General features: G+C 37.2%; 4 protein-coding genes across 4 annotated transcripts; 3 read left to right on the top strand and 1 right to left on the bottom strand.

The window, feature by feature from the left end:
- Positions 1-8,913: 8,913 nt before the first annotated feature.
- meru lies at positions 8,914-16,652 on the top strand. Its single transcript, XM_002048643.4, has 5 exons — positions 8,914-9,454; positions 12,984-13,386; positions 14,479-14,635; positions 15,003-15,145; positions 15,719-16,652. The coding sequence occupies exons 2-5, from the start codon at positions 13,012-13,014 to the stop codon at positions 16,532-16,534; spliced, it is 1,491 nt and encodes a 496-aa protein (XP_002048679.1). The 5' UTR covers positions 8,914-9,454; positions 12,984-13,011; the 3' UTR covers positions 16,535-16,652.
- A 1,198-nt stretch (positions 16,653-17,850) lies between these two features.
- LOC6622240 (zinc finger protein 706) lies at positions 17,851-18,934 on the top strand. Its single transcript, XM_002048642.4, has 3 exons — positions 17,851-18,045; positions 18,444-18,612; positions 18,684-18,934. The coding sequence occupies exons 2-3, from the start codon at positions 18,469-18,471 to the stop codon at positions 18,771-18,773; spliced, it is 234 nt and encodes a 77-aa protein (XP_002048678.1). The 5' UTR covers positions 17,851-18,045; positions 18,444-18,468; the 3' UTR covers positions 18,774-18,934.
- On the bottom strand, positions 18,727-20,284 carry LOC6624419 (CDAN1-interacting nuclease 1). Its single transcript, XM_002048641.4, has 3 exons — positions 19,962-20,284; positions 19,416-19,904; positions 18,727-19,356 (listed from the first exon to the last, which is right to left on the bottom strand). The coding sequence occupies exons 1-3, from the start codon at positions 20,219-20,221 to the stop codon at positions 19,218-19,220; spliced, it is 888 nt and encodes a 295-aa protein (XP_002048677.1). The 5' UTR covers positions 20,222-20,284; the 3' UTR covers positions 18,727-19,217.
- Positions 20,285-21,061: 777 nt separating this feature from the next.
- NUCB1 (Nucleobindin 1) lies at positions 21,062-23,418 on the top strand. Its single transcript, XM_002048640.4, has 3 exons — positions 21,062-21,434; positions 21,506-22,153; positions 22,223-23,418. The coding sequence occupies exons 1-3, from the start codon at positions 21,192-21,194 to the stop codon at positions 23,063-23,065; spliced, it is 1,734 nt and encodes a 577-aa protein (XP_002048676.1). The 5' UTR covers positions 21,062-21,191; the 3' UTR covers positions 23,066-23,418.
- Positions 23,419-24,435: the final 1,017 nt, after the last annotated feature.

Genomic DNA, 24,435 nt, shown 5'->3' with positions numbered 1-24,435 from the left:
AAGCGCTTATGAACGAAACAATAGATAAGAAAAGAGATAAGACAAAGTACAATCTGACATAACACCATCGACAGAACGATTGTACGGACCGGAGGCAGACCCTGTTAAGTGAACTTGTAGCAATAATTTTCCGTATGTCCTCTGTATATAAACCATCCGATTTTTGATTTGCTTTTTCCTAAGACATTTTACAGTCTTACAGTTTCATGGTAAGTCTCTACACAGTCGCAGTAGCGTTTAGCTCTTTTGTTGTATGTATCTTCATCAACTTAATACATAAATTATGGGATCGGAGTTACTTTCATCTACTTATTATTTGCACAAAAATAAAAAACCCTTTGTGGGTTTTTTGCGATCAGACTAGTACAGGAGCACTTCTTCCTCTGAACATATCGCTAACCTACCGATACTCTGCAACTACAGACAATCACATCTCTCAGAGTATACGTCACACAGTAACTATAGTACCATTTTCCAACTTTGGGCTGCACGTTTATCTCTATATACAAAACTGTTTGTCCTGACTGACTGACTGACTGACTGATTGGTGATCAACGCAAAGCCCAAGCCGTAAGAGTTAGGAAGCTGAAATTTTTACTGTAATTACCTTATATGATGAAGGTGCACGTTAAGACGGGATTTTGGGAAATTCCACACGCAAGTATGGAAAAATCGCGAAAAATGTTTGCATGAAACTTTTTTGTTTACCATCCGATTGGTCTCAAACTCAGTTCACAAAGTTCTTTGTTCAAATTCATTTTAAGGACGTTGCACACTATTTTAGAAATGTATCCCTCCTTGGTAAAAATGGGGGTCAAAGATTTGGTGGGTGACGTTTCGCGCTCAAATTCATTTTCAAAGCTTTATATGAAAAATCATTTGAACCGTGTTTCACATTTTGCGCAAAATCTAAACTCCTTCGGTAGAAATACGATTCAAAGATTTTTTGGGCGAAGTTTTAAGTGGTGTCTGATTTGCTTCAAACTTATTTTTAAAGCATTACGTTAGAACTTAATGAATACGTATTTCAGCAATTTGGAAAATTCCACCCACAACAGTGGTTAATTAGCAAAAAATGTTGGTATAAAACTTTTTTGTTAACCATCGAAGATCATTGCTAAAATTTATTTATAACAAATTATTTGAGACGTTTTTCTAATTTTTGGCAAAATCTAAGCTCCTTCGGTGGAGAGTGCATTTTAAAGTAATTTTTTGAGAATTTTAAGCTGTGTCCGATTTGCATCAAACTTATTTTTAAAACTCTATATAAGAATATAATGATTTTTGTTTCAGCTATTTGGGAAATTCCACTCGAAACAGTGGTAAAACGACGGAAAACGTTTGTATGAGAGTAGTTTGTTTACAGTCCGCTCCGTTTCAAAATCATTTTCAAAGCTATTCGAGAACATTGATTTTATAACATAAGTGCCACGGGCAAGGCCGGGCTATACCCGCTAGTCGTTAATATACTAACGGGTACTCCGTATAATCTTGAACTCCACGTCTATTTGAAAATAAGTTATATATCTTTTAAATAAATAACCATAAGTTTAAATTTTGATGCCGAATAACTAACTTTCGGTCATTAACCTTTGAACAACATTTTGCATCCAAGAGTGGTGGATTTCGCAAAAGAAAGGTATTAACTTACCACATTTGTGAATAGAATTTCCAAAATCGCTGAAACACGTATTTATTACGTTCATATGTAGGTGTTTAAAAGAAGTTTGAAGCAAATCGGTCTCAAATAAATTTTGATAAAGATTCAAATAAATGATCATGAACAAAAAATAAAACAACAAATCTTTGAGCCCCATTTCCACCAAGGAGGAATGAATATTCCCGAAAGTGTAAAACATCCTTCAAATTAATTTAACCAAACATCTATGAAAATGAACTTGAGGCCGTTCGGATGGTAAGCAAATATAATTTATACATTCGTTTTTTTTTCAGCATCCCAGCTTTACAGTTTGCGCTGTGCCTTGATCCCTAATCAGTCATTCAGTCAGGACAAATAGGTATATATGTATACAACAATCAACGTAATAATACTATTAGGTATTTTGAATTTAAAATAAAATATAATCGGTAAAATTATTAAAAAAGATAATAAAGAAAATTAATTTACTGTTAAGAAAAATTAAATATAATTTATTATACATCATTAATTCACTGGACAACATATACAAAATATGTAACAGCCTGTTCCGAGCCCATAAAGTCTATATATTCATGATCAAGGCAGCGAGAATTTTAAGAACTAGATAAGATTGGGAATATTTCATTTTTAAATAAAATTTCGGACAACAAACATTAGTAGAAGGTATTCATCATTAATTTTGCACTAATGTGGCGCAGGCGACAGAAGCAGTGCTGCGGTGAATAAGTTGCCCAGTTGGTGCATAAATGCAGCTATAAACAAGGGCAAATTCATATAAGGTTAATATCTGGACTAGATCACTGTGTGCCGTAGAATATATTAGTATATAAGCAAAAATGTAACTGCCATAAAATTGATATTTGATTCCGATTGAACCTTTTTGTTAATGGTGGTGAAGGCAATCCCAAAATATTGGTAAACAAACATGATCTGTATACACTATACTAGAAGCTTCTGAGATCGGTGTGTTTTTACATACGAAACTGACTAGATTCACTCGAACATTGATGCCTCCTTCTGTCTGTTAAATACATTTGCTAAAACCATTATAGCCTCTTTATCCATTATCAATGGGTTTAGTTCTCGACTACACAATTCCCTGTAACCCTCAGTCAACATAATATTCATTTTTTTAGCACCAAGCGTTTATTGTATTATTTAAAGCATTTAAATGTTTGTGAATACTAAGTCACAAGGCTCTTGTTTTCAAATACAAAATATGTGTAGCTCAAAAAGCTTTTGATCTGTGCTTAAAACACCAAGTTTTTAAACGTTTTCGCTATAAGATCTGTAGCTTTTGTAGTCGCCGAGATCGAAGCCTTAATACAGAAGCTCCGTTCTTCTTAATCGATCTTCTGCCTGATACATTTATTTAAACAAGTCCACTATACCTCTTTTATCCATTTTCAATTGGTGCAAGGTATTATAATTAATAGTGTCCGCCTTGGAGGTTCCTAAGCCCAACTCGGTTCTACTCTTACCAATATACTAGACTCCTTCATAAAAATCGTATACAAAAACAAAAGTATAAGTAAGTTTATCGGATAACCGATAACTTATTATGTTTTTAAGTAATTGATAAATGTCGAAATTGAAGACCTGTTTTTTTAACAAATCTCTTAGGTTTTTAGACCTTGGGCCTCTAAACTGGACATATAGCTTCTAGAATATATATATATATATATCAAGTATCATTTAGTTTGTAGCTATCACAGCCTCCCCGCTACCACCACATATCTATAAATCAAGTAAAATGACCAATTTGTATTGCCCACTTTTTGAGAATATACAAATATTTTATAGGACAATAAGATCTACTGTTGAATATTTCATCAGATCGATAAAGAAACAGTGAAGTTTTTAAAGAAAACGGGTTTTGACTGACCACGTGGTTGGAGCAGCTAACGCAATTTACAAGAATTTCTGGTATATGTACACACACACCCTCACTCGATTGTACTGTTTTCTGTGCTGCTATTTAAATTCGTTATTTTCCCGCTAAGAGTCAATTGTTGGTGTGGCTGTTGAGTAGAGGTTGCATCAATTATTGTGGTATGTTATGAGCCTGGGCTCCGGGTAGAGAACTATTTTCTTATTTATTTTTATTATGTGTTTGGTATTAGCAGAACACGGTATCCCCTCGTGCCTTGGTATAATGAATAGATTCTATTGTCTAATCTTTTAGAAGTTATGTTTTTATACCCTGAACCCATTGAAAATAGGTAAAAAGGGTATATTATATTTGTGCAAAATGCAAATGTATGTAACAGGTAGAAGAAAGCATCTCCGACCCCATAAAGTATATATATTCATGATCAGCATCACTAGCCGAGTCGATCTAGCCATGTCCGTCTTTCTGTCCGTCCGTCCGTATTTATGAATACTAGGATCTCAGAACCTATAAGAGCTAGAGACTATTAAATGTAGGTGCTCCTAGTGCCAGTGCAGATCGAGATTGTTTCCGATAATCGATAACTTACTTCGTTTCCAAGCAATCGATAAAAATCGATATCGACATCCTCTATTTAAAGCTCACTGGGTAAATATTAAGAGCTAGATTCACCAAACATGATATGTTGCCTCTAGAATACTACATATATGTCAAGTATCTTTCATTTTATACCTATCGCCACCTCCCCGCTACCACCACACAGCTATAAATCAAGTTAATAACCCAACTTATGTTGCCAACGAATTCAAGCCACAAATTAAATGCAATTGACTTTTTCAAAATACACAAATATTCTATGGTACAATAAGATATACTGTAGAAAATTTTATAAAAATCGGTTAAGAAAAAACCAAAGTTATATGCAACTGCGCAATTGGATAGGGCAGCAGCTTTAAGAATTTCTGTATACATGTACACACAACCATTCACGCGCGTCTGGGCTCAGGGTATTCCCTACTCCCAACTAGAACCTCTTACTTGTTTATTTCTGCTATACACTAAAAAAACTTGGGTCATGAATAGCTTTGGTTTTAATTATCCGTTTTTGATAAAATTCCAACGCACGAATGTAATATACAAAATATACAAAATGAATATAATATACAAAAGCTTGTATACCCTAAGGACCAAGGGTATAACCTTAAACATGCGTTCTTTCCTATTTTCGTGGAATGGAAATAGGCATGAAAAGGGAAAATAAGTCTGGTGTATAAGCCTAAGTCCATATTATTTATAAAAATCTATAAACTCCTGCATATGGTATAGGAGTACACATATTTTCAATTTCAAGCCTCTAGTTTTTATAGTCAAAGATTTAATACCGTTTATGACATTCTCCGTGTGGCTTTGCAGATATGTTGGAATAAACAAGCTCATAGCTGCTAAGTTTGGTAAAGATATCTTGGAAAACGGAATATTTTGCCTTACAACTTATTTTTCGAAAGATTCTTCCTTTAAAGTTATATAATGTCCTAATACGATTATGATAAGTATTATAGTTTGACTAATAAGTTCTGGGATTGGCCAAGATATCTTAATAAGCTGAAAGTTGTTCCTGAGAGAGAGACTGGGCGAAACAGACAGAGGGATATGACTATATCAACTCGGCTGTTGATGCTGATTTAGAATATATACACTTTATGGGGTCGGGGTTGTCTCCTTCCTTCGCTCTACAAGGTACTATATTGGAAAATTTAATTTGCATACGAATCCCAATTTAGGTACATATTCCTTGAGATTGCGAATTGATAAACATTTTGAAACCACTAAACTCTCAATTTAAGCAAACTTGTGAAAATTACACATCAGGTAAATACATTAATAAACAGGTTTAAATAAGAAGAAATAATATAAATAAAACTAAACAACACCAAGAACATTCCAAATCCAATAACAGCCTTGCATTAATAAAGATTGTTCCAAAAAAAAAAAAAATAAACAAATTAAAGGTCTCGGTTGCCTTTCAGCTTTGGTATTCAAAAAGATAGCGCGAATTTTCAGGTCAATGCACACGCGAGCAGCCGGCGGCATCTTAACGGAACAACCCCTAACAAAGGAACCATATGTCAAGTGGTTGCCACTGAAGCAAGCAGCTTGCAATATCCGCGCGCCCGAAAACAGGTTCCTACATTTTTTCGTCAAGCAGACAAGTGTTTTGACCAGCGCAACAGCCTCTCGTGCCTGGCCCAACTGCCTATCCACCGGACTCTGTTACTCGACCTGAGGGTTTGGGCCTCGCCTCGTTACGCTTGTTGAGTTCTACACCTGCAGCTGCAACGTGGCGGCAACAACAGCGGCAGCCGCATCGCAGTTGACACGAGGCTCAATGCAGGCATTGGAAATTCGTACCCACAATCGTAATACATGTTCACCCCTCCTTGCAATTAGTAACTGCCATCGGTAGACAATGTTAATATTGTAATGCTTGTGCTGCTCTACTTTGGAAGGGTAACCAAGTCAGCTGTTCTTAGTGTAATTACGATGACTTTAAGACTGAAACACTAAAAATGTAACTCTGAACCTGCTACTTCTTGAACTCTCGATTTGCTATTGTAACGCAGGAGGTGGATGAGGCCGTAATACTTCGTCCGGATTCTTAGAGAAGATCGTCAAGTTTTGGGACCCTATCAGTAAAATTAAGAGAAGATATATTTGCAATGTGCACGATCGAAGTAAATTATATTCGGATGTGCATAACTTTGAATACATATGCATTTAATGGCGCAAAAATTTAATTCGATACTTTACAAATGAATAGGATAAATTGTAGCCGAATATTTCGAGATATACATTTTATTTTTGATGATTTCTTATACAATGCTGAAATTCAGACTTACATTATTAGAAATACGTAAGGATGCCATTTAAAGTCCATTGAAAATGTGTTTAATGCCAATCGGAGGGTAATCCAGTAGCAAAAAAGTTAAATACGATCGAGCTTTTTTCACATAATTTGCTATAATTTTGAACAGTAAGAATGGGCATTAGGTGCTTCCTTTCTATTTAATTTGTTTTTTAAATAATAATAACAAATAAAAGAATTTTTTTATAACTGTCCATATACCGCTAATCTGCATATTCAATGTAAGCTGATGTTTAGTGTTATTTTTTTAATATAATTATTCCCTGAGAAATACTACACGAGAACGTAGAAATTAAAAAGATCGATCAATTTACAATATTTTACCCCAAAAACTAAACCCCGAGCTGGCTTAAGTTCCAGCTACTAATAATAAGGTTTTCCAAATAGCTAAGATAGCTTTTAATTTAAAATTTGCATTGTTTTTTTATTTTTCTTCATTCCAGAATAATGGATAGGATTTCGCGAGTGCCTTCGGTATTTACAACCGATTTTGATTAATTTATAAAAACCTGCCTCTATATACATACATAATCAGCATATACACAAGACTACAGAAAGTTGCTGTCATTAGTGATTATGAAGGGTTTATCAAGTAAGGTTCCCTTAAATACCGTACGGGATCGGGGATATCGTCTTCTTGTTGTTACTTACATTATCTCTTTTTTATCAATTTAAATTAAAAAAAAAAAAAACAGCTGGCCGTGTCAGTCCAAAAACTGGCTAAGCAGGACGACTGTCATCGTCGTTAGCATAACAAAGTTTTTGTTAAATATAAATTTGCATATTCTTTTTTGATGTAACAGACCATATATATTTCGGAGTGGTACAATTGGCATATCTTAAAGTTCGCTATTATGATTATGTTACTTAAATTTGAGCATTAACTTTTTAATATCTGATAACCTAGATTAAATCAATTAGTTTTATACCCTCAATGTTTTGAAAATATACACATATTGCATTAAATTACATTACATATATAATAAATAAAGGGTATTTTGTTAGCTAAACGTCTAAGTGAGCGTTTTTGTTTCTGCGTAGTGTTTATATAAATGCATGTATGCAGAGGTGTCTAAGTATGCATGTTATAATAAACAATAAGCAATACGTATGCACTTTCCAATGAAATCAACTAATTTTCCATTACTGCTAAACATCAGTTGATCTAATCGATGCTCTTTTCTTAATTATGCCGTACACACATTTAAAATTTGCAAAAAGGATCCGATAGGTCCCAATATCGCATGCGCAGATCAAACCAGCGGCAGCGTGCGCCTTCGCGGATGCTCTTATTTTTCGGGTAACAAAATATCTCCTAGTCGGGCACTCCCAATTAGTGCTGACAGTATACTCGCTAATAATAATTAAATGTTAATCAATAGTGTACTAAACATAAACTGTAAACATAAAATTGCCATTATTTAGAATTCGACTTAAGATATATTTTTTTGCGTACTTAGACATAGATTCATATTGAATGAAATTAACTATCATTTATATTCAGGTCTGCTTTTTTAATGCTGCTCGTCGGTGGTGTCCATGGTGTTCAATGAAAACACATTTCGAGAGTAGGCTCTTTTGACAGGATATTTTGAACTTAGTCAAAAAGCCGCTATTAAACAAATCGCACATTTTCCAACCTTGATTTAAGAATTGGTTTTGAAAGAAAAACGTAATAAAATACTATTTATACTTTAGCGAAACCCCATAAACATGTCATTATTATTAGTTTAATACATAGTATTATTTACGCAGGGGTATTAAATTTTCGGCAACATGAATATAATTGTTACAGTGTAAAAGAAAATCGAGCTTAAAGCCAAATGCTACCCACTAACAATAAAATATAGAATACACATAAAACCCCAGTCGTAGAATTAGGTCCTGCCAGCAAGGTACACACATTTTATGTACGGCTAGTTATTGTTGTTCTTACTGTGGCATTTTATCAACAATCTGGTTTTACCAAATAACGCCCGAGCATTGGTAATGGTGAAAAAAGAATAAAAGAAATACTAACAACATCAAAGGGAGTGGAGGGTTGTAGTTGTAGTAGTCGCCGTAGCAGCACGCTATAAAAAAGAACTATAATGTGGATTGAGGGAGTGGTCGCATGTGGATCGCCTGTCTATAGGGCAAGTGGGAAATTGGTAATACGACAAAACGCGACTTCGCTTGCTTGGTGGTTGCTGCTGGTTGGCCAAAAAACGACAACGGACCAGTTGTTAGCTGCTACTGCCAGCAACAACAGTCGCTGATGACGGCAGCAAACAGAACCTAACTACCCCTAGACCCTCTCTCTGCCGTGTCATGTACGTGTGAGTGTGGGTCCGTGTGTGCGTGCATGTTCGTGGCAGGTGTGCGTGTGCGTTTGTAGCTGCCCGGTTTTGCTTTAAAGTTTTGTGTGGTAGCAAATAAAATTTTAGTTAGTCACATGCCGTCGTCAAGGATACGTCATCGTTCAGTTTTGTTTGTTGTGCATTGAACGCGACCTGCGAGTTGTCACTGGCAACGACAACAGCAATGAATGTATGTGAATCGCCTGCTAGTGCTAGGCATTATTTGAATATATACGAGCTGCACATATGCTGGGGCCATTCTTCCGTGACTGCAGCCAGACAAGGACGGCAGCTTAGCACCTAGCACCTGTCTAGATCTAGAAGAAATATTAGCAGTTTCCGGCAGCGCTGCCTGGCGTTGACGCTGCTGACGCTGACGTTAAGAAACACGTTACGTAGCTGCAAATTCAAATTTGAACTTCAGTCAAGTGTCAAAGCTCAAAGGATTAACATGTCCTGTGCCTCTAGCTCGGCAGCGGCAGCTGGTCACCAGCTAAGCTAGCAAGTGTGAATCCCCATCCATAAAACCGAAAAACAAACTAAAACAAAAAGTTATATTATATTATTTAAACAATTATTAAAATTAACCCAAGCAAGGAAAACCCGAATAAAGCAACAACAGAAGCAAAAACTACCTAATGGTAAGTCTACTCTTGATCAACTCGCCAGAGAATATTGTGTTCTTCTACGGAAAGCAGAGCTACTGCCATTTCATCTTGGCACTGGGAGAATTCACAGTCGATTACATAATATTCTGTGGTTCTGCGGGTGCCAAAATGTAATGTGTGGACCAAGACAGCCTGAAACTAAACAATTGTGTAAAACATATTACAAGCAATTAAGAGTGCTTAAGAGTTAAGAAATGCCAAAGTTGGAAGTGAAATATCATTTACCCGGCTGCACATTACCGTGACACGCTACAACATCTGTCCTCCTTCCTGGTTTACACAAAGACTATCGCAGATCCACTGATTTTCCAATGACTCCTATAAGATACCATATACTCAGATTTATATATAAGGCGTGCTTATCTTATCTTATCTAGAGTAAAAACGCAATTTACGACCGTAATACATCAAGAAAACAGGACAATGAATGCAGTAATGAATTGTGTAAAAATAGAACTATGGCAATAGTGGCTTTCCGCTATTATACTTAGCAGTCTTGTTCGAACAAAACTTGCAGTCCATTTGATTATAAATTTTTAGGGTTTTAATTTTTAAGTTTAACGAATTTGAGTATATTCACCTAATAACTTATTAGCTATATTTTCATTTAACCTCTATAAATACAAGTTTTTTGTCCTGGCCGATTGACTGATTTGTAATAAGCGCGCCGTAAAAGCTGAAAGTTGTGCTATAGAAGCATTATGTAATGAGGGTGCACGTCACGACCAGGTTCTGGAAAATCCCACTGGCATATGTAGAAACTTTTTTGATTACCAAACCTTAAACTCATTTTCAATGAGCTATGTTCAAACTTATTTTGAAGATATTTCATACTTTTCGAAAAACCTACTTTAAAATATATTAAATAATTTCCAACCCGAATTGATTTGTGTGCTCATCTAAATTTGGTCCGATCAGCTGCAAACTAAGAACTTAATGATCAGTGATTTGGCGAAAAACGGTTGTATGCAATATAAATATTAAAGTTTTTTCAAACAAGTTTATTTTTAAATTTTCAACATCAAATCTGTATTCACTTTTAGTCCATGGAAAATTGTAATTACATAAAATTAAAAAAGTAAAAAATAAAAAATGTTAAAATATACTTTTGATTGAACGAGTTCGAAGCAAAAAGTCTAACCGAAGAAGAAACCAGAATATCAGCTAGTTAATTATAAGTTAAAAGCAAGCAAAAAGATAGAACAATAAGGCCCTGAACTAAAGTATTAGTATCTGAGTTTCTTTCAGCCACTATACTATGCATTTATTAATCATAGGCAATCATCCCGCATAAGGGTTTATATACTTACAAGAATTAGTTGCACTTAAAACGTCAGAGCCACGCGTTCAGATAATTGTTCTGCAAAGTTGTCCGAGGGTCTGCCATTTTAACTTATCATGATTGAAAACTTCATATTTTTTAAATGAATGTTTGCATGTGTAGCCCCTGAGGTAATCAAAGACTGAATTGACATGAACGGATGCCTGGTGGGGAACAGGGGGTGCGATGGCATGGGCGTGTCCCTGCATATGAAATGCAGTGCCTCATTCCGCCTGAAAGCCATTTAGGGAAATGCTTCACGACCGATCGACGGGCGTAGATTGTTTTTTTTTTTTTGCTGTCGTCGGTCAAGTGCAAATGGAACATATGTATTTTTATACCCTGAACCCATTGAAAATGGGTAAAAGGGTATAATGATTGTGTAAATGTATATAACAGGCAGATGGAAGCATCTCCGACCGCGTAAAGTATATATATTCTTGATCAGCATCAATAGCATCAACAGCCAACTAATATTGCAATTGACTTTTTGAGAATACACAAATATTCTATGGTACAATAAGATATGCTGTAGAAACTTTCTTTAAGATCGGTTAGGAAAAAACCAAAGTTATGCTGCGGAACTGAATGGGGCGCAAATTCCAAGATTTTTTGTATACATGTACACACACACACATTCATGCTCGTCTGCTTTAAATTATATTTACAGCGTAGCAATTGCGATTATTTTCTGTGTTGCTATTTTAATTCGTTTTTTTTTCTTAATAATATACAATATTTGGTGTGCTTGTTTAGTAGAGGCATAGCATAGTGTTGCTGTTGAGTAGAGTCCCCAGTTCTTATTTATGTTTATTACTTCAAACGAGCGCGTTGCGCGAACTGCATTTGGTGTTGAAATAAGAGTGTTCAGGGTACCCCCTAGTCGGGAGCTCCCGTGTCGAACCTCTTACTTATTGGTAATCGAACCATTAAAAGCAGGCGAAAACAAGAAAGTATGACTATCTTCGGCACGCCGTACATTAAATGCCTTTTCAGATATACGGCTAGCAATTTGCAGACGCGCAAGAAGAATTCTAGAGCTCATAATAACTAAATTTCGAAAAAGGTATCATGAAGACCAATTTCATAAAATACCTTGAAAATCAATAAGCTTTTTCATACAATAACTTAATTTTTGACCGATCGTGAGTGGGGCAGGTGTATAGTGATCCGATGCTAGTAAGATTTCGTTGATATGGGAGCATATTAGTATATGGTTGTATCGACATATTTTGTTCGGCAGATCATTCCTATTACAGCTATTTGATAGCCTATTCAGACTTTGGTACAGCCTGTTACATCATAAAACTTTCATAAATCTAACGCCTATCTTGCATAGAAAAAGACAGATGACAGATGATAGAAGACATGTGTAGAACAAACATGGTTTACTTAAAAAGCAGAAATGTTATCTGGCAGTCCAGAAGAAAAATAATTATTGGGTCATGTATGCTTATAGAAATGTTTAGTAGAACATAATATCAGTGGATGAACATTATTTTATTTTAACATTCTAAAAGATATATGAAAGACAATGTATTATTTATTATTAAAATTTTGAATTCCTGCAGAGCAATAATAAATTTCTTATATTATGCAGTATGCAGGAAAGAAATAATCGCTGATTTCAAATAGTTCATACATAAAAATATTGATCAGGATATATCAATATCAATATATCCATATATCCATAAGAAATTGTGAAAATGGCTACAAAAAAAAAAAAGAAAATAATGTTTCAACGCAAACAGACACCTAATCTACAAAATGGAATTTATGTACAGCCAGAAAGAAATTATGCGCCGCAGCGGAGGCACAGAAAAGTCTAGCATGCAAAAGATGGTCACAAAGCTGCTGAATAGTTTTCCAGGAATTGACGTAAGGCAATTGGCTGGGCAGGTGGATTTTGTTGTGGTGTTTATTGAACCACCGCCCATAAGTTGGTAGGCAATGGCAATGCCATGCAATGTGAAACTCATGCATAATTTGTTTAATCGCTACCAACAAATCTTAATGGATTGTTAGTCGTGGGCTTCCATAGAACCAACCACCACCAACACAAGTTTTGCGTGCTTAAAAAAATCAAGCCCAATATACATGCATATGAACAAAAATACACATTTACACATATATAAACACCTATAATTACAATTAGCTTTTACCTGCTATTTTCCATTCCAGTACCAATTAGTGGGCCGATTTTACCAAAATGGCGGTACAACAACAACAGCAACAACAACAACAACAACAGCAACAACAAAATTCAACATTCATCGATAATAATCCTGAGTCTTGTACGCCGCTTTTGAATTTTCCTGATAGCCCAATACTGCCGCCCAAAAATCGTCATCGTCGCCAAAATCAAGACAGCACCCACCCCAAGAAGCCAAGTGCTAATCTTTTGATAGATGCCAAGGTGACAGCACCCAACGCATTCATCGATGCCCCACCGCCCACACAACGGGGCCAAAATAAACACGGCAACATGGCAAACGGAAATGGAAATGGAAATGGCCAGCACATGGTCACCAGTAGACGTCATCGCCATCGTTTCGTATCCCTATGTGGCGCTAATAGCACCGTGGTAAGTACGTAAATACGAGGTCCTGAGCTTGCTGTCAAGTCAAACAATACTCCTTTTTGGGTGGCTAGCGGAATCGAGTACAGTTCTGTTCCTTTTGGCTTTGGCTACTTTCTAGTCATCCGGATAAATAATATTTCGTGAGGTGAGCGGAAAAGAGCCGCGTCGACTTTTGTGCCGTGTCAATGTTTACAGAGTGACAGTGGTATTTGGAGATTGTTCATTTTGACCACAAGAAGAACCGTACAAGAAAGATAAACAGTTGAATTCGGTGGATTATAAATCTCAATTGAGTTTTTGACCCTGCCAACAAAATATCTTACTCCTAGTTGATATAGTTAACACAATATTATTAATTTAAGCCAGTAAGATTGTCAATTTAAAGCATTTAATAGCCTTGAACTTGAATCAGTCTTCCTGGTTATTGGCCTGACACTCCAATGACTAGGAAATATTATTTCTTGCGATTCGTATATAATACATTGTATACATATAATAATACCACTATCAAAAGGAGTTTTAGTAAGTCCATTGAAACTTGCAGGCCTTAATCAAAGTTAAGCATAATAACCATAGAGAGTGGTCTATTAGAGAGTGCTCGACTAGAAGATATCCTGCTCGCTCGCAACGTTTTATCGTTTGCATTCCAATCTTTGTGAGAATTTAATAACTATGCAAAAGCTACGGAACTTTTATAGTAGCTGATATAATCAATGGGATCCGTGAAATCAATTCTAACGGCTATATCCCCTCGTCTCTGATACTGAGTAAACACTGTCGAGTCAGATATGCCTCCTTCCAGGCCTTTCTACATAGTACCCTACTTCTAAGATAGCGTATATATCGTTGGATCGTCTGTACTTGAACTTTAAAAATTGGTTTCACTACCTATTTGAAAAGATGCAGTAGAGCTAACTAATAGTATTGATCTGTAAATGCAACGAGCATCAACGCTTGCCTGATACTGAGATCCCTTTACATAATCCGAATGGGTCAATCTCGAATAAAATACGCTTTTTCAGAATATTTGTTTTGTTTCTGTTTCAAAATGGTGTTTGACTAATAAACCAATGCATTATCTATCTGCGCAAACAGGAACAGTGTGATAAGGAGTTACCCATTTGGCTGAACCATAATGAACTACGTTATGTATCGGGTGTAACCAACAAGACCACTTGTAATGATATCATTAAAGCGCTGATAGACGACGAGCAGTGCAACAACAATAACAGCAACATCAACAATAAGCCGGGTAAGTTAATATTTGTACATACCAATCTAGAGCCCAATTATGTAACGTCCAGAAGGCAGCATAACAGCCAATACGATCGGGTGCCCTGTCTCTCCATCCGTCCGTCCGTCCGTCCGTCCGTCCGTCCGTCCGTCCGACCGCGGGACTATTTATAGGCACATTTCAAGTTTTGTGCATTTGTGTGTTATTTTTGTGTATGTATAGACGTAAGTAAGTGTATGTGAAGGTAAGCCAGTTAAGTGCTCGGTACAGGGCATCTCCTAGTCGGGCACTTCCGACCAGAGTACTCTTATTAGTGTGTGTTTTAACAAATATTTATTGTGGCTTTTTATTTTCGTTACGTTTGCGCTGTCCCCCAAAAAACAAGATGGCGACCATGGCTCAGGAGCAGCATTGCGTGACTACAACGATTTCGTTATAACGGAACGTTGGCGTGGTATCGAGCGCAGCTACGATGGCAACATGGCCATTTTACCTGTTTGGCGCGCTTGGAGCCGTGTGCACAATGAGGTAATATGCGATAAACCCACACTTCACCCTAACCCCCCCTGCGCACAAGCATCATATCCTGGCCACATGCCGTGCAAAAACTAGGCCCAAATGCAGGAACAAAAGTCGACAGTGATTGCATAATAAGCGTTTTTTGTTTTGCTTCGTGTCTGCCCGCCCGTCTGGCGCTGCACGCGACTGAAAATGCGAATTAGGTGCTTAGAAGCGAACCCCTCCCGACCGTTGGTCACTTAACTATACTCCATGTACTATGAGGTATATGGTATGTTTTCTCATATATATATGTATATGTACATAGGTATCAGTTAAATGGTATTTCACTTGATTATGCATCGTTAGTCAAAACAAAACTTACCTATCGATTTTAATATTAAAGGTAATGTTTTTTATTTGTTTTTTTTTTTTTCTGGCTGGCGGGTAATTTAGTTGATTGTGCCCTCTCTCTCTATTCAAAGTAATTATTAATTTTGTGGAGCTTTTTTGGGTTAATAGCATTGTAATTATTATAGAGCGCCTAAAATATATTTGCGACTTATATTTTCACTTACATTTACTAAGTATTTCTCTTTATAGTTGTGTCTGTCGCTCAAGCAACGTCAACAGCTCAAGGAATCGTTGCCACCTCAGTATGGGGAAATAACTCCATCCGCCTCTACCGGATTTTCAATGCTCAAGTGGCTGAAAAGACTTTTACACTTTGGCAGCAATAAAAAACACAAAACCTATGCAAAAAAAACATCAGCCAAAGTGGCCAATCAAATCAGGGAAAACTGGTTGCCACCAAAAAGAAAACTGCGAAATGAAATGCTCGACGAAGTGCTTTTGGTCATACTTCCCGATCAGCATTACGAGAACTACAACCGCAATGTCAAGGCCCAGTTAAACAGCTGCGAGCTGGCGACAAAACATCGAAAAAACAACCGCGAAAAAATAACCACCTCCGACAAATTTGTCAGCAACCATTGCATTAGACGGCGCCGCAAGGATGCGCCGTTGCGCAATAGCTTGCGCAACAAACTGGCTGCGCTGCACGCAGAGATGAATATGAGATACGAAAGAGAATACAATCTGACGCGCCAGCTAACCGACAAGTGCAGGCAGTTTAAACTGCAAAACGAGCGGTATAGATGTAGGGAAATTGACCTTTCCGTGAGTCAGCTGCAGCAAAATATTGAAGCCTATGCGGAGGATATTATAAGAACGGAGCACGAGCTTCTCGAGCTAAAAAACGAGATAAAACAGGACATTTCGCTGATAAACAACCTTAAGCGAATGACGTTGGGAGAGGATAAGGAGACAGTTCAAGTTGCTCAAGCTGTTCCACATGAAATGCAGTTCGTTGACAATATTTACGAGTTTTGCGACAATAATGCCAGCATGTTAGTCTAACTTTTTATACCTTGTTAAGTTTTTACCAATAAAGCTTTTTTTAGAAGCATACATACATGTAAGTATGGCCAAATGAAATTACCCGGCTTTGCCCGAGTTAAATAAATATATTATATTAAAAATACAAGAGAACCTGAAATTATTTCAACTTCATTTTGAAAATGGTTGACATGCGTCTTTCTTTGAATTTTCTCTTAATAATCTTCTCACTGATGACATAGTTCATAGTCTTTCGCACCGCCAGTCACGTTGCATTTCACAGTCATGCGTGATTAATCGCAACATTATGTCTGAACGTAAATGTTGACCATTGTGAGTTTGGTGAAAATATCTTGAGGAACGGACAATTGTTCTATATAAAAACTGAGGCTTGGACCAATTCTTCAAATATATATATAGATATATATATACAGATATATAAAAGAGTACTGCGGTATTGATAAGCATGTTAATTTTATTAGTAAAGCCGGGTTTGCTCTAGATATCTCATTGAACCCAAAAACAGTATAAACCACAACCAACTGTTCGACTGATAGTTCGTATAGCAACTATCTGATATAGTGGTCTAATAAAATGCCTAATTGGCAGCATTCGTGTTTGTTCTGCTAATTTAGTTTTTGTTTTTTTTTTTTTTTTTGGCATCGAAATTAAACTGCATTTGGTGGTGGTAGAAAAGCGCTTAGTCAGGCACATCCGACTAGAGCCTCTCAATTGTTTTAGAGAAGGTTAAGTGTACCTCCTAGTCGGTCACTCCCGGGTAGAGCAGCCATAGCAGCAGCCATACAGAGTCTTAAATAATATGAGATTTTTATCGATTTATTTATGTATGCGAGGCAATTCATTCGAAATAAACTCAATCTGTCGCGGCCATATGGAGACCAACATACATACATTCAAAATTTGAAGGCCCTGTCTGTTCGACGCATCCATACAAACGGGCGAACGGACAAACAGGCGAACATGGCTATATCGGCTCAGCTATTTCGGAGATGCCTACTGCTGTCTGTTACATACATTTGGTATAGGGTATATAAATGCGATATTCTGCGCTTATACTCACGGAGCCGGAATACCCCAATTATTAACTATAACATTTGTTTGAATCATTATTATTTGTACAAAATAAGTGTGTATATGCATATGATGGCATATTTAAAAGCAATAAAATGTGCTTCTCATATTTGAAAGAAACATTCAGTGCAGTTTAATAATAAGATAAGCCATCGTCTGTAGAATACCGATATGTTATCATAAGTCCGATAACTTGTGGTGGAAGGCCAACTAATCGTTGCATTAAACCGATAAATCGCTACACAACACTTAACACAACAAAAGCAGGGGTCACAATTCGTAATACCATAAAAAAAAACAAACTACGCTACGGAAATTAAACTCTAAACAAGTGTCAATAATTTCGGGTATCAAAAAAGCCTAGTTTGTAAATTTCACAAATTTATAAGTTTGCCATCAATTGCATTTGGCGCAGAACGCACTACCAAATTTATAATTAGGTGAGCATATAGAACGTGGTCGCTGATTTTGCAGAAACGTGTTAATAAATATGGTTGGGGGTGGTGGCCAAGACATGCTCGCGGCAATATCTTTCTGATAACGTCTTGCAGTTGATTTTTATAAATCGTAAATAATCATTAAATAGCAACAACACGTTTTGCCACAACATCCATATTCCCTCATCGAAGCGAAAGAGAAAGTACAGGCTGTATCGCTATTGCTGCTGCGATTGCCAAATGCCAACTGTCTGCGTTTGTTCCTGCAGTGCAGTGCACACAGTTGAGACGAACCAGCATCGTTAATTAAGGAAAATAAAAACCAAAAAAAAATTGAATTACTGTTGATGTTTAACCAATAATTGCAGCACTTGAGTTTATATAAACTATTGTCTTTGCAGGGTTAAATAAAGCAACAGCTTTGAAATGGCACGCGGTCATCAGAAAATACAATCGCAAGCAAAAGCCGCTGAGAAGCAAGCAAAGATGAAGAAACAGCAGGGTCATAGTGCCAACGATCAAAAGAAGGCGGCCCAAAAAGCACTGGTTCATGTTTGCGTCCTGTGCAAAGTAAGAAGCATGCAAAGTATACTAAATATATTTAAAATTGAGTTAATTAACACAACAAATCTTTTACACAGTCACAAATGCCGGATCCCAAGACTTACAAGCAGCATTTTGAGAACAAGCATCCCAAAAACGACATGCCCGAGGAGCTAAAAGACTTGTAAGGTACGGGTGCGGGTCAATAATAAGAATGACAAGTATAAAATGTCATCAACTAAACGACGAGTTGCCTACCAGTACGAAAAAATTGCAACAATAAAAATTCAAACAATCAATATTTTGAAATAAAATGCAAGCTCGGGCGCCAGCTAATCTTTAAAAACTATATACATTTGATTTGCTTTCAAATAAATATTTTACTTTGTCAAAATAATTATTAGAAAACTGCACTTGGGTTCTAGGGCAATTATTAAACTTTCTAGTTTTATACATATATGCAAAAAAAAAAATGTGTTTTTGTACTTTGTAAAAATCAAAAAGAATTTATGTAAATGCAAATTTATAAATACAAGAAAAAAAATACTGTTAAATAACAGTATATCATGGGGCTAAGTGGAATATTTTAAAGGCTAACCCACAGAAATGTCTGTATTGCTCGCAGCGGGCGCTTACTCTGGCAACTGCATAAAAACTAAATCTTTCCGCGCAGGAAAATCTGCTAGCACTGTTATACCAATATTATTATCCGGCAACTGTGGGGTTTCTTCGTGATAGCCAAACCAATAGATAATGATGCCATGTCCAAAACTGAACAGAAATAAATTAATGTATTAAATGCGATTAAGCGAGCAATACCAAGGACTTACCGGTTGCAGTAGCTCAGCAGTTGCTGCTGTATGTTCCATTTGTGACTCTTGGGATCACCGAAATTTGCCTTGCTCTCTATCCAATTCACTACAAGCCCCTTGTAGATAAATGGCAATATCAACTTGATATCGGGCGTCTTGTCATATCCCATACGTCGCAAATCTTGCTCATCATAGAAATATATGCCCGCTTCTTTAGCCAGTCGTTTCAGCTTCAGTTCGTACTCTTCGCCAATTATCCGTCGTCGTAGATCCGTGATAGGCCCCTCCTGATTGTCGCTGTATAAACACTGTTGTACGTTGGCGGCCAGGCGTGAATCATTAATCAAATGAGGGTGCTTTAGCAACCGGGAAATTAGAGGTTTTTGCTTCAGCTCGTATTTCTCTTGCAGAAGCAGCCGACATAGCGCAACGGGACTCATGTTCTCCGCACAAGCAATGCGAATCACAAGAGTATTATCATTGTACAAGTGACACTGATCTTCATAGCTAAACGAGATTAGGTATATAGATAGCCTTCAAAGCAATATACATATTTTTACGTACGTTTTTAACAGCTTTTTGGAGCGGGTTTCATGTCGCCAATGCTGACCCCGCGCAATGTTAAATAACTCTGTTTGCAGTATGCAGATCAGGGCTAGTGGCTCAATGTCAGTGAAAACTCGATTTACCATTTCCAACTCGCAGTCCATCGGCAAGCCGCCGCTAAATTCATTGATAAATTGACAAATGCGTGCGTATTCTCCGCTGCTCAGCACCTTTTTCTTGATTGCAGCACGGCCGGCTGCAGCTGCGCTGTTTGCCATTATTTGAAATTTTAAAGCTTTGTCTATTATTCTTATCAGCTGATAGCACAGGACTGTTCTTCATTAGAAGTAAACAAAAAACAGTCGCTCATTAAATTGAGCTGGTTCTATTTGGACAATTGTTCCAACCAGGGCAACACAAATGCTGTGCGTCAAATTAACATCGGACACTTAACGTTGATTTAATTTATGAATTTCGGCTTTTTCGGACGGGCAATTAATTAAAGTATTATATATTCTCCATTCTTTTATTATTCTTATACGGAGATATTGGTTTCAAAAACATTACTTATTCTGGAAAGTTTGACCCAAATCGAAAAAGACGCACCAGAAAAACGGACCTATTCAACGTTTCATGACGATAGCCCTAAGCCTAAGAAATTAACGCATCGAAGCAGACAGATGGACAAACGAACATGGGTATACAAACGGCTGTTGCTGCTTTTCAAGAATATATACTTTATTGGGTCGGAGATGCCTCATTCTATGTGTTACACATTTCATGATAAAGTCGGTTTACTTTTTACAAAGGTTTTAAAATAATAATAATAGAAATAATAATAATAATAATAAAAATAATAATCATAATGGTAATAATAATAACAATAATAATAGTAATAATCATAATAAGTAAGAATATTATTAGTTGTAAATTATCAATATCAACTTCATTCGTTAAATAGCAATACAATTCACTTAATATTGTCTTTCAACAGCTGCTTGGATGTAAAAGTGAATGCTTTCATAGTGAAGACACCTTTTGAGTCTTATCGATATTTTTGGATGCAGTGGTATTAGAAACATGTAAACTAGTAAAGCCATCTGGTAACACCCAGTGACAAAACAATACCAAGGCACGGATCATTCGAGACAGACACGTCAGAATACACTTATTTTGTAAAGTTATTTACACAACTGTTTTTCTTCATTGAAAACCATTTAGAAGTAGAGACTTGCAGCACGTGTAATTATGAAACGTACCCTGGCAGAAGTCGTGCTGGCGCTTGCTCTAGCTGCATCTTTAGTTGTAGCTTTGCCTGTCACGCAGAATAAAAAGGAGGATAAGAGCAAGGATCCAAGCAGTACACCAGGTCCGGCGGACGTAGAGGCTGCGCTGGAATATGAGCGCTATTTGCGCGAGGTGGTAGAGGCACTCGAAGCCGATCCAGAGTTTAGGAAGAAGCTGGACAAAGCACCTGAGGCCGATATACGTGTAAGTTTTTTTTGTGAATGACGGCTGTTTGTGTAATTACCCTCAATTTGAAATAATTCCAAATTATCTAGAGTGGAAAAATCGCACAAGAACTGGACTATGTGAATCATCATGTGCGTACAAAACTAGACGAGATAAAACGACGGGAGTTGGAGCGTTTGCGTGAATTGGCCAACCAAGAGTTTGAGCTTAGCAATGACATTGACCGCAAACATTTAAAAGTACCACAGCATTTGGATCATGGCAATGAGCATACTTTCGAAATCGAAGATTTGCGAAAACTAATACAAAAAACGTCTGACGATTTGGCTGAAGCGGATCGAAAGCGACGCGGCGAGTTCAAAGAATATGAAATGCAAAAGGAATTTGAGCGGGAGGCCCAAAAAAAAGAAATGGATGAGGCCTCTCGCAAGAAATTCGAAGAAGAATTAAAGGAAAAGGAAAAAAAGCACAAACAGCACGAGAAAGTGCATCATCCAGGCAACAAAGCCCAACTGGAAGAAGTCTGGGAGAAACAAGATCACATGGACAGAGACGATTTTAATCCAAAAACATTTTTCTCAATTCATGACGTTGATAGCAACGGCTTTTGGGACGAGGCCGAGGTAAAGGCACTTTTTGTAAAGGAGTTAGACAAAGTCTACCAAAGCAATTTGCCCGAGGATGATATGCGCGAGCGGGCCGAAGAAATGGAGCGCATGCGGGAACATTACTTTCAGGTAGGCTTATAATTTATATATTTTAAAAAAAGTGTGGCATGTTAATGTTAATATATATCTATAAACTAGGAAACGGACACCAATCATGATGGCCTTATCAGTATAGATGAGTTCATGCAGCAAACTGCAAAAGAGGAGTTTCAAAAGGATCCTGAGTGGGAAACGATTGATCAACAGCCGCAGTTTTCACATGAGGAGTATTTGGAGTTTGAACGACGACGTCAGGAGGAAGTGCAGCGCATGATTGCTCAAGGTCAACTTCCCCCACATCCCAATATGCCTCAAGGTTATTATGCAGTGCCACCACCAAGTGGTGTGACCTATCACGCGCCATCCCAAGGTGCTCAACTACATTACCAGCAACCAAATCAGTTGCACGCGCAGCAGCAGCAACAGTATGAACATCAGCAACAACAATATGCCCAACAGCAACAGAATCATGGCCAACAATACCAACAGCAGCAGTATGGGCAGCCACAGCCCGTTCAATTGAATCCCGATCAAGTGTATCAGCATGCTGGACAGATACCAGAACACCAGCAAGCGTATCAGCAGCAACAGCAGCCGCTAATCTATCAGCAACCTAGCCAACAGCAACCTTCACAACAGCAGCCTGTATATCAGCCAGTGCAACCGGCTGTCCAACCAGGGCAAGTGCCTGCGCAACAGCAACAGCAGCCTGTATATCAGCCTGTTCAACCGGCTGTCCAACCAGGGCAAGTGCCTGCGCCACAACAACAGCAGCCCGCCCAGCAACAAGCGCATCAACAAATCAACAATCAGTCGCCTTCGCCTCAGCAAAACCAACAGTTACCAGTTCAGCAACAGCAACAGCAATCTAAGGACCAGGTGCTTCAGCATGATCCTTCTAAGCAACAACAAAAGCCAGAACAACAAAAACTGCAACATTAACCACAACATTCCTGTTGTCGCATTTTCTGCTAAATTCTCGGTATTCAAAAATGCAAAGCAAATATTTACTATGTATCTCAACTTACAAATTAGCTGCCGATTGCAGCTTTGTCTTTCCATTACAGAATTTTTTATGCTTTTATACTTTCTGTTGATTCCCATAAATACCCTGTGTACATAAATCAAACTAATATAAATTACTGATCATACAAAAAATACAAAAATATCGAATACATTAATTATGTTTGGTAATTGTTTAGTTTAGGTCATGAACATAAAATAGGGTCGACTTAATTGAACTTTAGATGTAATAATAAAGATGCTAGTGGGAATTATCCGGCTTCACCATGAAATGTCTTGTGCTAAAAATCCTATTTGAAATTTGTTTAAAGTCCATCAAATGCCGAACCAAATGTTGGAATCTACGGTTTTTGCCTGTTAGTTTATGGAGAGAATCTTGACCTCAAAAAAAAAACCATAGTTAATTGAACATTTTACCCGCATTTTGTACCCTATAGCGGTGGATATCGTGAAAATCGTTTGAAATGAATTTTGACAAAGATATTTAACAATAATTTAGAATTCACTTGGCGATCTTTAATGCCTCGGATTATCTAATCGTTTTGGCGATCAAGCCCTTAAAAAGCTTATTTTTGCGTTTCTATGTCTTATCACAGGGCTTTAGATTTTACTATTTCAGCTGATCCGTCATACCGAAAGACTGAGTGTTCACGATGGATGCCTCATCACGCTTAAGGACCTATTAATCCTGATTCGATGTCTGAGGACCTCTCATCCACCTGTCCCCAAAGATAATCGTGGACTGAATCGCAGTGTGTTGCCGCAGCACGCGGTGCTGACCTAGCGGCTTTTTCAGTTCCACCTAAGACGGAACATTTTTCAAAAAGTTTTCTTTTCTACGCCCGTCATCACTCGGGAATAGGATGGACATGACTTTATGAAGTGTATATCAAGTATAAGGGTATCGGCATTGGTTAGGATTAAACTGTCCCGTTTTGTTAGACATAAGCAATTCACCCTAAAAATCACGCCACTTACAATTTTCCCATCGGAGCATAATTCTACGCATAATTTCTGACTCACCTAAAACTTCACTCAAGCTCTCTCAAAAAGGATTTCTAAGTACCCGCAACATTGATAAATGGTGTATATTCGGAAGGCAAAGCTATAAGTGAAAACAAAAAAAATATATTATCCTTAAACAATCTTTGTATATATGCTATGTCGATATATCCAGCGCAAACCAGTCCTTAAGTTCAGCTTCTAGTTTTAATGCTTGCATATGCCGGAGTTGGTAAGATTCAAATCATTTTATTTTCATATCACCATTTTTATAAGATATCTAGAGC

Source organism: Drosophila virilis, chromosome 3 (assembly GCF_030788295.1).
Source record: "Drosophila virilis strain 15010-1051.87 chromosome 3, Dvir_AGI_RSII-ME, whole genome shotgun sequence".
NCBI classification, from domain to species: Eukaryota; Metazoa; Arthropoda; class Insecta; order Diptera; family Drosophilidae; genus Drosophila; species Drosophila virilis.
This window is presented reverse-complemented; position numbering and strand designations above follow the sequence as displayed.

Coding starts and splice junctions, on each gene's coding strand:
- meru (XM_002048643.4), top strand. CDS start 13,012: ATGGCGGTACAACAACAACAGCAACAACAACAACAACAACAGCAACAA. Junction 13,387..14,478: donor GTGGCGCTAATAGCACCGTG/GTAAGTACGTAA, acceptor CTGCGCAAACAG/GAACAGTGTGATAAGGAGTT. Junction 14,636..15,002: donor CAACATCAACAATAAGCCGG/GTAAGTTAATAT, acceptor CCAAAAAACAAG/ATGGCGACCATGGCTCAGGA.
- LOC6622240 (XM_002048642.4), top strand. CDS start 18,469: ATGGCACGCGGTCATCAGAAAATACAATCGCAAGCAAAAGCCGCTGAG. Junction 18,613..18,683: donor ATGTTTGCGTCCTGTGCAAA/GTAAGAAGCATG, acceptor TCTTTTACACAG/TCACAAATGCCGGATCCCAA.
- LOC6624419 (XM_002048641.4), bottom strand. CDS start 20,221: ATGGCAAACAGCGCAGCTGCAGCCGGCCGTGCTGCAATCAAGAAAAAG. Junction 19,905..19,961: donor TCCAAAAAGCTGTTAAAAAC/GTACGTAAAAAT, acceptor AATCTCGTTTAG/CTATGAAGATCAGTGTCACT. Junction 19,357..19,415: donor CTGCTGAGCTACTGCAACCG/GTAAGTCCTTGG, acceptor ATTTCTGTTCAG/TTTTGGACATGGCATCATTA.
- NUCB1 (XM_002048640.4), top strand. CDS start 21,192: ATGAAACGTACCCTGGCAGAAGTCGTGCTGGCGCTTGCTCTAGCTGCA. Junction 21,435..21,505: donor CACCTGAGGCCGATATACGT/GTAAGTTTTTTT, acceptor CAAATTATCTAG/AGTGGAAAAATCGCACAAGA. Junction 22,154..22,222: donor TGCGGGAACATTACTTTCAG/GTAGGCTTATAA, acceptor TCTATAAACTAG/GAAACGGACACCAATCATGA.